The sequence below is a fragment of the Melospiza georgiana genome, chromosome 23 (assembly GCF_028018845.1).
Source record: "Melospiza georgiana isolate bMelGeo1 chromosome 23, bMelGeo1.pri, whole genome shotgun sequence".
Taxonomy (NCBI): Eukaryota; Metazoa; Chordata; class Aves; order Passeriformes; family Passerellidae; genus Melospiza; species Melospiza georgiana.
In genome coordinates this window covers 9,182,113-9,195,348 of record NC_080452.1, presented here as the reverse complement: position 1 = coordinate 9,195,348, position 13,236 = coordinate 9,182,113, and the positions used below count along the sequence as shown (strand labels likewise).

The 13,236-nt window shown below is 58.8% G+C and overlaps 1 protein-coding gene across 1 annotated transcript; it reads left to right on the top strand.

Annotated features, from left to right (window-relative positions):
* The first annotated feature begins 5,029 nt into the window (after positions 1-5,029).
* TULP1 (TUB like protein 1) lies at positions 5,030-9,031 on the top strand. The gene is made up of 10 exons (XM_058039891.1): positions 5,030-5,165; positions 5,391-5,495; positions 5,591-5,725; positions 5,901-5,992; positions 6,206-6,379; positions 6,723-6,835; positions 7,355-7,463; positions 7,657-7,755; positions 7,986-8,157; positions 8,898-9,031. Exons 2-10 carry the CDS (start codon positions 5,450-5,452, stop codon positions 9,029-9,031), a joined length of 1,074 nt encoding a protein of 357 aa, XP_057895874.1. The 5' UTR covers positions 5,030-5,165; positions 5,391-5,449.
* Positions 9,032-13,236: the final 4,205 nt, after the last annotated feature.

Below are 13,236 nucleotides of genomic sequence, written 5' to 3'. Positions count from 1 at the left end.
GAGGAGGAATAGCAAGAGTTCAGTGGTGTAATGGGGAGGTGAGGCATGAGCAGATTATGAAACACATCCAAAGAGACCTCGGGACGCGGGGCAGGGGTCAGGGCACAGCAGGGCTCAGCACAGGGATCCTCACACCACCCAGAGCAGGGATGCTGCCTTCCCCTAAATGGGGTCTCCACGCTCAGCTCGCACAAAACAGCCCAAACTCAGGAGGCGTTTCTGGGTGAAAAACAAAGATACCCAGGGAGGATAACCCTAAACGCGGTCAGAGGTTTAGGGTTATCCTTCCAACCCCAAACTCCTCTGCCCACTGGCTGTGCTGTGCCAGGGACCCCAACCAGCCAGGGGCTCCCCTAAAGGCTCTGGGGTCTGGCTGAGCCCCTGCAATCCTGCAGCTCGCTGTGATCACTCCCTGCCAGCTGCTCTCGCTGGCTGCCAGCCCCTGAGAAAATCCTATTAACCGAGTTTCAGGAGAAATAAAGTTAATCGCCTCCCCCGGCTGCTCTTCCTCCTTTCCCTTCTCCTCCTCCCGGCGCAGGGACTGCGGGGGCGATGCGGGGAGGCTGCTCTGGCTGCCACTGACCCCGTGGCCCTGGGCTGGTAGGGGCTGCAGGGCAGGGCAGGACCGAGCCGGGCCGTGCCGGGCTGAGCCGTGCCGGGAGCGATGCCGCTGCAAACGGAGATCCTGCGGGAGGTCTGGGCTGCCGACAGGTCGGTGCCGGGGCAGGGGTGGGTGATGTGGGGTGGGATCTGCTGGGTGGGATCTACAGGATCCGCTGGGTGGATGATGTAGGGTGGGATACGGGGATCTATGGGGTGGGATCTGCTGGGTGTGATTTGCAGGGTAGGGTGATGTAGGGTGGGATATGTGGAGTGGGATCTGCAGGGTGGGATCCACAGAGTGGATCTTCAGTGTGGGATCTGTAGGGTGCGATTGGCAGGGTGGGTGATGCGGTTTGGGATCCACAGAGTGGGATCCGTGCGGTGGGATCTGCTGGGTAGGTGATGTAGGGTGGGATCCACATAGTGGATCTGCAGTGTGGGATCTGTGGGGTGGAATCTGCAGGGTGGGATCTGCAGGGTGGGATCTGTGGGGTACCATTGGCAGGGTGGGTGATGCGGTTTGGGATCCACAGAGTGGGATCCGTGCGGTGGGATCTGCTGGGTAGGTGATGTAGGGTGGGATCCACAGTGTGGGATCCATGCGGTGGGATCTGCTGGGTAGGTGATGCAGGGTGGGATCCACAGTGTGGGATCCATGCGGTGGGATTCCTGGGTGTCTGTTTTTCACTCAGAAATGTCTCCTTGGTGAGTGAAGAGCAGGATTTGGGGTGGATCTGCAGTGTGAGATCTGTGGGGTGCGATTTGCAGGGTGGGATCTGCTGGGTGGGATCTGTGGGGTATGATTGGAAGGGCGGGTGGTGTGGTTTGGGATGCACAGTGTGGGATCTGTGGGGTGGATCTGCACTGTGGGATCTGTGGGGTGTGATTTGCAGGGTGGGATTTGCTGGGTGGATAATATGGGGTGGGAGCCACTGGGTGGGTGATGTACTGGGCACCCCCAGCACACTCCCCTCTCCTCCTTTCTTTTCTCCCGTTTTCCATTTCAATGCGCTTTAGTGAGCAGTTTTATCACGGTGTTGTTTCTTTGGGGGTTGGTGGGATGATGCTCGTTGATTTACTGAGAGGAAAAGTTTCTTAGATGGGGATCCCCAAATTTAGCTCCTTGCTGTCCCCCCCGACCAAGGCAGAGCCTGTCCTGTGTTCCCAGTTAGGAAGGATGATGTCAGGCAAGCTCGACCCAGTGGAGACAGGGAAATGCTGCTGGAACCAAATGAAACACTGACCTTTCCCCCTTCACCAAAAATCGGGGCAATCCCGTGCCCCCAGGGCCTGTGGAAGCCCTGACCCTTTTGATTTCTGTGCCCCACAGCCCCAGTGAGGAGCCAGGGAGCCCCCAGCAGCACAAGCCCAAACAGGTGAGAAAAAATCCTTCCCCTCCATCCCATGTGCCTCCATCCCTGCTGTGGCTGTGCCCAAGGGCTGGGACATCAGAGAACCCCAGAGTCCACCCCAAGGCCCATTTGGGGCTGCTCCATTGGGGTGCTGCAGGAGATTTTTGGGAACCCCCTCCAGAGCAGGTGGGTCGAGACAATTCCACAGCCCTCCCTTCTTTGTGCATCCTTCTGAACCCCCCCCCATCGCTCTGAGGCACCCCGTGAGGAGGGTTCCTGGTTCTTAGATAACAGGTTAATTAAGCCCCTCAGTTAAGCTGTAAACTGTGACTCACTTTCCCCAGGCCACGACCCTGAAACCAGACCCCCCTTCCCTGCATTTCAGAGCAGCCCCCAGGTGTCCCCCAGCCTTGGGAGGGTCTCAGCAGCAATTTCAGCCCCCACCCAATTTAATTTTTAATCAGCAGCTCCTCCTTGAAGGGCTTTGTTAAGTAAGGGAGTGGTTGCCCACCCTGCAGCTTCTTAAGGGATTAGGGGGTGCAAAGGAGATTTTCTGTGTGAGCTCATGACACGGAAGAAAGCAGCCAGTTCCCAGCTCCACCATGGAGCCCCCAGCTCCCCCTCCCCAAATTCACAGCCCTGGGATGTCACAGGGACCCATCAGGATCCCACTTTTTGCAAAACACCTTCACACATTGCCCTGGGAGAAGCAGGGCAGGACTGATTTCCTGCAAGGGGAGGATGCTCTGTTGGGCAGTGGAAGCCTCAGGGCACCTGGATTTGCTGAGATCACTTTCTGAGAGCCCTGAGCTGACACCCACTCCCCAAACACCTCCTGCCCAGAGCCAGGTGCTGACCCACATGCTCTCTATTTGGTAAATCTGGGTTATTTATAGCCCCAGCTCACCAGGATTAGGTGTGCTGTGCCTAATCCTCCTGCCTCCCTGCTCCTGCTGACCTCCTTGTGGTCCACATGAGCCTCTGGTGGGTGTGAGAGCCCAGCCTGCCTGCCCCTCCCTATGCCCCTGGCCCAGCTCAGGTGCCCACTGAGGCCACCAGTGCCAGAGTGGCTCCAGCCAGGGTCCCCAAGGGCACAGTGAGATTTGTCCCTCTGTGCTGGCACAGCAGCACCATCATCGCCTCCCTCACCTCCAGGGCAGATGTCTGTCTGTCTGTCTGTCTGTCTGTCTGCTAACAGACCTTTCTGTTTTCCTCCCTCTGCCTTCCTGGGGGGCTGCCCATGGTAAGTCACACTTTGGAAGGTGTCAGTGTGTCTGTCCCTGCTCCTGTGCTGGGCCAGGGGAAAGCCTGGCTGTGTTTCTGAAAGGAACCCAGTGCTGACTGAGCAGGGGTTCCCTGTAAAGGGAAAAGGAGTTTAAGGCTGGCACCACCCCTGCAGCACCGTCCATGAGGGCAGAAGCTGAAGAAGAAGAGGCAGGAGCCCGGGCTGGAGCCCGAGGCCAAACCACGGCGGCCGAGGCTGAAGAAGCTGAATGAGGCTGCAGAGGAGGCTCCAGCCCCGGCACAGGGTGAGCACAGATCCCCCACAGAAATGGGGGAAATTGTGGGAAATGGGGTGCCCCACCCTGCACCTGAGGCGCTCTCCATCACGGGCATCCCTTGAAATGTGCAGGGGTGAAGAAGGTGAGGAAGAAGAAGGAGGAGAAGGGGGAGGAGGAGAGCGACAAGGACCCCTCCTCCAAGTTCCCCAAGGAGCCTCGGAAGAAGAAGGAAGGCCTGGCTGCCCGCTCCCAGGTGCCCAAGGGCTCCAAGAAGCCACAAGGTGCGGGGCCAACACCCAGCTCTGCAGGCACTCGGTCGTGTCCCTTCGTGTCCCTTTGTACCACGTCCCGACAGCGCTGTCGGTGCTCCCAGTGCCCGCTGGAGCTTCTTCCAGGGCTTCTGTGGGAGCTTCTGCGGGGGTTCTGCCCATCCCCGGCAGAGTTTTTTGCCTAAAACCCATCTACGACCTGGGAGGAACGGGGATGCTGCGCTCATTGCCCTGACCGGGGAGTTGGGATGGAGGGGCACAGTGGGCACAGGGGGTGACACACTCCCTGGGTGGGTGGCACTGATGTCCCCGAACACTTCCCGGGAGCGAAAAGCGGCTCGGATCGGCTCGGCTGCGGCCGCGAGAGGGCGCTGTGGCTGCGGCTGCGGTGCCCGGAGCTGGACACGGCCCCGCCGGAGACCGGGGGGACAGCAGGACCCCCAACACCATCACCGGGGGGACAGCAGGAGGGTCAGACCCCCAACACCATCACCGGAGGGACAGCAGGACCCCCAACACCATCCCTGGAGACAGCAGGACCCCCAACACCATCACCGGGGGGACAGCAGGAGGGTCAGACCCCCAACACCATCACCGGGGGGACAGCAGGGGGATCAGACCCCGGCCATCACCCCTGGGGACAGCAGGACCCCCAACACCATCCATGGGGACAGCAGGAGGGTCAGACCCCCAACACCATCCCTGGGGACAGCAGGACCCCCAACACCACCCCTGGGGACAGCAGGAGGGTCAGACCCCGGCCATCACCCCTGGGGACAGCAGGACCCCCAACACCATCCATGGGGACAGCAGGAGGGTCAGACCCCGGCCATCACCCCTGGGGACAGCAGGACCCCCAACACCATCCATGGGGACAGCAGGAGGGTCAGACCCCCAACACCATCACCGGGGGGACAGCAGGAGGGTCAGACCCCGGCCATCACCTCTGGGGACAGCAGGACCCCCAACACCATCCATGGGGACAGCAGGAGGGTCAGACCCCCAACACCATCACCAGGGGGACAGCAGGACCTCCAACACCATCACCAGGGGGACAGCAGGAGGGTCAGACCCCCAACACCATCACCGGGGGGACAGCAGGAGGGTCAGACCCCGGCCATCACCTCTGGGGACAGCAGGACCCCCAACACCACCCCTGGGGACAGCAGGACCCCCAACACCATCCCTGGGGACAGCAGGAGGGTCAGACCCCCAACATCACCCTGAGGGACAGCAGGAGGGTCCGGTCACCACCCCAGGGGTGGGTGTCCAGTGTGTTGGCTGATGCTGTGGTCACCTCTGGGCAGAGCCGGCAGAGGATGAGGATGATGAGGAAGAGGAGGAAGAGTCGGAGAATAAAAACCCGCCCAAAAAGCTCAAGAAGAAGGTTCCCAAAGAGCCCCTCTCAGGCGGGGGGGAGAAGAAGCTGAAGCCCAAGGGTGAGTGCCCAGGGATGGCTCGAGCCCAGCTCTGGGACCTGTCCTTGCTGGGAGCAGGGAGGGGCCTTCACTGTCCCGGGGGGCTCAGGGGGCTGCAGGGCCATCGCCCCCTCCCCAAGTGATCTCAGCCCTTTCTGCTGCTCCAATCCTGTCCCCGCCTTGTCCCCGTCACTGCCCATTCCCATCCCCCTGGCTGGCTGCTCATCAGCTCCTCTGTCCCAGCAGAAGACAAGAGTGACCCTGACAGCAAAGCCAAATCCACCAAAGGCGCCAAGAAGGAGCCAATGTCGGTGTTCCAGGTGAAGAAGGAGAAGAAAGGCAAGAAGAAAGGTATGGGATGAGCAGGAGGAGGTGGCATCACCCTGAGCCCACAGCCCCCAGTGTTGCGTGACCATGTCCCCTTATGTCCCCCATGTCCCTCACAGCTGCCACCAGCAGTGATGAGGAGGATGATTCCGACTCCAGCACCAAACCCATTAGGTCAGAGAAGAAGAAAAACCCAGCATCCCTCTTTCAGACTGGTGGGGACCCCCCAAAAGAGAAAAAATCCAAAAAGAAAGGTGAGAGCCTGGCACTGGAGGGTTCTGGTGGGGCTTGTGGGGGTGCAGGGAGCTTGGCCATGGAGAGGGGGTTACAATCATTGATGTTGGCATGGGTCTATGCTGAGCTTGGTTTTGGGGCTCAGCAGAGTCAGGATCTTCTCCCTTCTGTGTCCCTATGTGTTCCTGCCAGCAGTTCCTCCCAAAGGAGATGAGAGTGAGGAGGAGACCTCTGAGACCCTCCAGAAAAACTCCAACAAGAAGGGGAAAGCAAAGAAATCAAAGAAGGTAAAAAAGACCCCTGAGAGCCATGGGGAACCCCTCAGGGCAGGTTGGGAGGTTTGCAGCATCCTCCAGTGAAAGCCACCAGAGTGTCCCCAGAGCCACCAGAGTGTCCCCAGAGCCACCAGCTGCAGAGCCATGGGGGGATGGACAGCAAGGAGCAATGAGCTGGGGAGTTTGGGAGGGGGCTCTGGGCTCACCATCCCTCTCACCCTGCAGCAGAAGGAGGAGAGGCCCCCGTCCCCTGTGATCGAGGTGGAGAACCTGGAGGAGTTTGTGCTGCAGCCGGCGCCGCAGGGCGTCACCGTCAAGTGCCGGGTGACACGGGACAAGAAGGGCATGGACAGGGGGCTCTACCCCACCTACTACCTGCACCTGGACAATGACAAGAAGGTGATTTGGGGTGGGGGCGTGGAGACCCCTGGGGCGCTGCTGCCGTCCTAGAGAGCACCCTCAGGGTTTGGGGGGATGCTCACCTGCGTCCCCATGTGCTGGTGGGTCCTGGGTGGGGCTGCTCCCCTCTCGTGCAGTTCCTGTGCCTGGGAGGATGAGCTAACAGAGCTGGAGAGCCACTAAAGCTGGGCTGGGCTCAGCCCCTCCTGCCCTGCAGTGCAGGCAGTATTTTGGGGATCATCTTCATGACTTGCTCAAGGTCACGGCAGTGACTTGTTGGGGGACAGCAGTGGCGATGGCAGTGACAATGTCCCGCTCCCACATGGTCCCACTGCTGTACCAGGTGTTCCTCCTTGCTGGGAGAAAGCGTAAGAAGAGCAAAACCTCCAACTACCTCATCTCCATCGACCCCACTGACCTGTCACGGGGTGGAGAGAACTTCATCGGGAAGCTGAGGTAGGAGCGGAGCTGGCACCCCAGTTTGGGGGCACCCCTGTTTGGTGGCACCCCAGCTTGGTGGCACCCCATTTCTGCAGCACCCTCTCCCCACTCCATGGCTTACAGGCCGTCCCAAGCCATGGCTGGTGCAGACAGGAGGTTAATTCAGCATTTCCCCCTGCTGTGTCCCACCTGAGGAGGGGTGGGGGGCTGAGAGGGGAAAACAAGCTCGGCCGGTTCCTCCCAGCAGACAGGTCATGGCTAGAAAAGGCACCTGGCAAGTCCCAGCCCGCCCTGCCAGCAGCCACACAGCAATGCTGGGGGTCCCCGTGGTGGCAGCACCCTATGACACCCCGATTTAGGGGATCCTTGAACCCAAGAAAATCACTGGAGAGTGGGATGGTTGGCATTGGTGGGGAGCAGCACTGGGGATTTTCAGCCAAACCAAAACCAAGGCTGTGCCTGGAAAGGGGTCACAGAGGGGGCAGAGGGGACTCGGTGGCCTCAGCCACAGCCATGTGCCACCCTTGGCTGCAGGTCCAACCTGATGGGAACGAGGTTCACCGTGTTCGACAACGGCGCCAACCCCGACAGGGCCAACGCCGACTGGTCCAACGTGCGGCAGGAGCTCTCGGCCGTGGTCTACGTAAGAGCAGCCCCACAGGAGCCCCTTCCACCTGCCCCGGGCAGGGAGAGAGGGGTTCCCACCCCGCACCCCTTCACTGGGGCTTGCAGATGTGTGGGATGGGCTGGAGCCACCCCCGAGCCCTCGGTCAGCCCCCACGGGAGGCTGTAACCCACAGTGGTTCCTGGTTTTAGGGACAGGGTTTCTCTTGCAGGAAACCAACGTTTTAGGGTTCAAAGGCCCCAGGAAGATGACTGTCATCATCCCTGGCATGAGTGCTGACTGTGAGAGGGTGCCCATCCGGCCCCGGAACGTAAGTCAGGGCTAGACTGGGAGAAACTCCTTTGGAGCTGGGTTTGCTGGGCACCACCTTGGGTTTCACCCATCTTGAGGCATGGAGAGGCTTTCAGGTGTCCCTGGGAGGTGGGAGACATGGTGTCTGGGTTTTTTAGATCCCGTTTCCAGCTGGGCACTGTTACAGAGGGTGCCACAGGAGGCGGCGGGGCTCTGGAGGGGTCCCCCCAACTCTGCTCCCCTCCCCAGGATAACGACGGCCTCCTGATGCGATGGCAGAACAGGAACATGGACAACGTGATCGAGCTGCACAACAAAGCCCCAGTGTGGAACGACGAGACCCAGTCCTACGTCCTCAATTTCCACGGCCGGGTCACCCACGCCTCCGTCAAAAATTTCCAGATCGTGCACAGCAGTGACCGTAAGCTGGGACAGGGGATGGGCTGGAGGAGCGCTGCCTCATGAGCTGGCCTCAGCACCCACTGTTTTTGCTGAAATTCAGTTTTTTCGTGCTCTGGAGTCCTGCCTGCCTTTGCAGGAGCTGGGATGAAGCCAGACAGGGCTCCCTGCAGGACCTGCCCTTGGGCGCTGGCAGGGGCGGCGTGTGGGGGCTCTGCCAGGCAGATTTAGGGCAGGGACAGATCCTGTGGGGTGCTGAGCCCCCATTACCCACCCAGCCCAGAGCACTGTCCCCAGCACACACTGCTGGGGTGCCCGGTGCCTCGGGGACAGTCCCTGAGCTGCGGGGTGGCAGCAGCTCTGCCTGGATGCGGCTGCTCGTCACCTGTCCGGCGCAGTCAGAAGCCCTTGGCCTCCGGGGTGTTGGGTTACGGGACAGAAAAAGCCTCTTGAGGGCCCCTGGTTATTTTTACAGATTTCCTGTCACCCGCCCTCCAGCAGCAGCCACCCCACGGGCAGGGGGGGTGGAGTGAGTGGGGTCCCTGTCCCTTGGGGGGCTGTGGCACCCAGGGAGGGGGGTGCTGGAGGGACCAGGGGGTGCCATGGGAAAGTGATGCTTTTTGGTGGTCTGTGCTGCAGCACAGCACGGGAGCCACAGGCTGAGTGTGGGTGGGGGTGTGTGGGCATCTTCTTTGGGCCTCTGCAGCGTGGGCAGGTGGGCGCGCAGGTGACAGCCCGGTGGCTCTCCCCTCTCTCCCACAGCTGACTACATCGTGATGCAGTTTGGGCGTGTGGCGGACGACGCCTTCACCATGGACTACAACTACCCCCTGTGCGCCGTGCAGGCCTTCGCCATCGCCCTCTCCAGCTTCGACGGGAAGCTGGCCTGCGAGTAGCACCTGCACTGGGAGCACTGGGACCACCGGGGCTGCTGGGACCACTGGGACTGCAAGGGCCACCAGGGCCACTGGGACTGCCAGGACCACTAGGGCTGCTGGGACCACTGGGACCACAGGGTCACTGGGGCCACTGGGGCTGCAGCCAGTGCCCCGAGGATGCTCCTGCATCCCTGCCCTGCTCCGCTCCCTGCATTTTCACCTTCCTGCAGTCCTGGCTTTTCCTGGGGTGGTTCGAGGCACCTGGTGCCCGCTGGGTGCTTGGGATGCTCACCCAGCTGCAGCCACGCTGCCTCTCCAGGCCAATTCGGGCCAAATCGCTGGGCTGGGGTGATGGCAGAGACAGGCTGGAGGCGAATTCATATTCAGCAGATGAGGCTGACTGCAACTCCTGTCTCATCCCTTTGTTGGACCCAGATCCTGGAAACTCACCTGCCTTCTCCCCCGCGTTTTTGTTTTTGGGTTTTTTGTTTGTTTTTTGGGTTGTTTGTTTGTTTCTAAAGGTTTCTGCTCAGTCTCCCAGTGAGAAGGGGGTAGGTGGTCTCCTCACTTTGTGTTTCCTCATCCCTGCCCACATGCAGGTGGGCTCTGCCTAAGCTCCCAGTTAAAGCCCCCATGCCAGCTCATTGCCCACCAGGCACCTCTTTTGCCCCATTTTGCCCTGATGTGAGTGGATGGCTGGTGCCCATGGCGTGTTTGAACCCACTGGATCTCACCTCACTGCCCAGAAATTGCTTTTCAGGGATTTGGGGCCCTGAGGAGCAGCCTGGCACCGGCAGCACGCGGGCACGTGCCGAGGGGTGGCAGTGCCAGCAGAGGAGGGCTGGCAGGCACGTGAGGCAGAGCTTGCATTGCTGGCAGGTGGCCCAGCTGGGCCAGAGCTGCCAGGAGGGACCTGGAAGAGAAAACTCAGGGTGCACCAGGAAGCAGTGAGTGACTCACGAGGCGTGGCGCGGTGCTGAGTCACGCTCAGCACCCAGACGGGCCCTGCCGAGCTCCCCGTGCCCTCAAACCCTCCCTGCCCCTTTGCTCTGCGGTGCCCCTCACGTGCCCCAGGTGTCCCCACAGCTGGTGCTCTCTGTTCATGAGAGGTGGTGGGCAGAAGGTGCCACCCCCTGTCTCACATTGATGGGGAGATGCTGAACAAAAGCAGCTCACGCCCCCAGTTCCACCAGTTATGGGGTGAGGATTTGGCTGCACAAACAAATCTGATTAATTCAGTGGTGAGAAGAACAGGGACGTGCCAAGGAGCCCTGAGATGCCATCCTCAGCTCTCTGGGGCTGTGTCTCACCTGCTCAGCTCACACCCTGACTCCAGAACCGTGTGGGATTCCCTTCCCAGGACACAAAGTGGTTGTCTCCCCATTCTGGGGGTGATATGAGCTCCCCAAATCAAGGCAGCTGAGAGGCAGAAAGGCTGAGGAGCAGATGGATGGGATGGATGTGGTTGTGCAAGAGGGATGCTCATCCTCTCTGGGCAGTGTCGCAACATCACCGTGGGCTGAGCCTGGAGCTGAGGGCAGATGGCCGTGACAGGGGCACCGTGAGCTGCTGGACCACTGGTGAACATCTGCCCCAGAGGCTTTGCACAGGGGAGTGGAGCTCTTCCCCAGCTGTATGAATCTGGCCTTCATGATTCTCGTGGTGGGGCAGGCAGAGGTGGACAGCCTGGGGACAAGCCAGCCCGCGTGGGACATCATCCATCACCCACACATTGAGCTCAGGGAACATCTTGTGAGCTAAAGGGAGAACCAGCCACAGCAGTTCGGGGCCAGCATCCCTGACGAGGTATGGCCAGCAAATGTGGGGAAAGCAGGAGCTTTCTGCCCAAATCCAGCCACAGGCCCAACATCTGTTTGAAATCGGGACGAGCTCAGCTCACGGTTGAGGCAATGCTTGTCCCCATTTCCTCCAGCGCACGGAGAAAAGAAGCAGCCGGGTGAGAGAGAGGGCTTTGGGCTCCCCACATTCTGTCTGCTGTTATCCCAGCTGCTCCCCAGGTTGATTCTCCCTCCCCTCACCCAAAACCTTTCCGTTTTCCATTTGCCCACCGTTCCTTGCAGGTTTCCCTGGCCTGTCACCCGTGGCAGAGCAGAATCCCTGTCCCGGGTGTCCCTGGCAGTGTCACCCAAAGCCAGAGCAGCCGCTGCATCAGCCGCCCACCCCAAATCCCTTTTACAAACCCTCTAACGCAAACCAACTGCGGCAGAAGAAGCAAACGAAAACAATTTAATGGGGCGATGGATGTTCGGGCCCTTTGTTTGCGCTGGCTGTTAACACCAGAGGAGATGAGGGATGGAAGCAGTTGAAATGTGGATCTGCTCTGGCCGGCGGAAAGTGTGACGGATGCGCCGGCAGGCCAATGGCTGAGGGTGCCGGGGTGTGCGTGGGTGTGAAAGGAATGCTCGCTGCAAGAAAAGATAAAAAAAAAAAAAAAAAAAAAAAAAAAGAAGAAGAAGAAAGAGCCTTATCAATGGTGTTTGAGTCCAAAGTGTGTGTGTTCCTAGGAGAAAGGGTTTCCTCAATCCCCAGGGATGATGTTTTCCCTGCAGTGTGAGACTTTGAGGTTTCTGGGGTTGTTTTAGGGGTGCTGGCTCTGGGCTGGTGCTGTAGGCGTGGATTTAACCCCACAAAGTGTTCGTGCAGGGGCACAAGCGTGGCCAGTGGCCAGAGGCGACTGTCGTCAGCTCCTCAAGGGAACCTCCTGGGAAATGAGTTTTATTTTTGCAGAGGTGCTTATAAGGCAAAGGGGAGGAAGAAAATAAGGCCCCACCTCGTTTGCTGAGCCCATCCCAGCCAGGACCAGTGTCCCTGCAGCGCTGGTGGCTCTCTCTGTGGTTCGTCCCCATCCTGTCCTGAGGAGTGCAAAGATGCTGCTCCAGAGCTGAGCAGCAAGGTGGACATGGGGGCTCTTCAGCCACTGGCTTCTCCATCTTTTGCAGAGGGGATTTGGGGGGCTCCATGCATCCAGTTCTGAGCCCTGCTCTCTTTGAGGGGCTGACAGATATTTCTGTGGGTTCCAGGAGGCAAATGCCCCGCTGGGCAGGCAGCCTGAGGAGGGAAGGGCTGGTACATCCTGGGGAATGTGGGAGGGGAGACCAGCACTGGGAAACTCCTTGTCCAGCAATGGAAGGGCTGGACATGTTTGCTTCCCAGTGAGCTGCCCTGGCCCCAGCCCTGGGGATCTCTCTCCAGCTTTGAAGTGGCAAAACTTTAATTAATTAAAGAAGTGATTGCCATGATCCCCCTCCCCTTCTATTTACTTGGTAACATTTTTTAGGGGGAAAGGCAGACTGGTGAGCTCGGCTGTGGCTTTGCAGGATGGGCTTCTCGATGCAGCAATGGGAAAGCCAATATTTTTCAACTGCTTTTTAAAAGGAGTAATTTTTTAATTAGTGAATCCATTCTGGATAAGTGTTGGAGTTTTACAATGTTGTAGCTGTTCTTGGTGTGTTGCCTAGACTTGGATGTTCTGGCCATAAGAAAATATTATTTATGGCGTTGCAGCTTGCAGCTCTTTTATATTATAATTTGAGAAAGGAAGTTGCTGTTCCCACCAGTGGACAAAAAAACAGCAGAAACAAGGATTATGGACTTCTGAAGGAGGAAAATAAATAAAAATTAAGAGGCAGAATGGAAACAAACCACTGAGCCAGCCTTGAATCTTTGCACTTCTGAACACGCTCATCCCAGCATCGCCATCAGTTGTGCTGGATGCTGCAGCCAGACCCCTGCCCAAATGGCAAGGCCAGAGCAGCAGGGACCCCCTCAGCCCTCCCCTGCTCAGGGTTACACGTGTTCCTAAACATTTGTGGATCAGGATTTTATTCATGGGCTAATGCACACTTGTTTGCTCATGCCTTACTCAGCCTAAACTCCTATTGAACTCAATTAAGGCTGTCATCTCCAGGAGCACTCAATGTCATTTTTGCCCAAGTAAGGGATGAGTAACGAGGCTCTGAGCAGCCCTTGGAGAATAGCAGCCATTTTGTTGCAGTTTTTGGTCCAGATTTCTTACAAGTTAGCAGCAGGCCAAGGGTGGAAGAATGCGATATGGCTTTATGAATCACAAACAATTGCTGAATGCGCTGGATGCCTCGGAGCCCGTCGCTTCACGGGCTGAAGCATTGGCTGTCTTGTCCCAAAACGCTTGAATACAACCGAGCTCATGGTGAAAATTAGAAAAATATGTTTCTGAAAGGAAC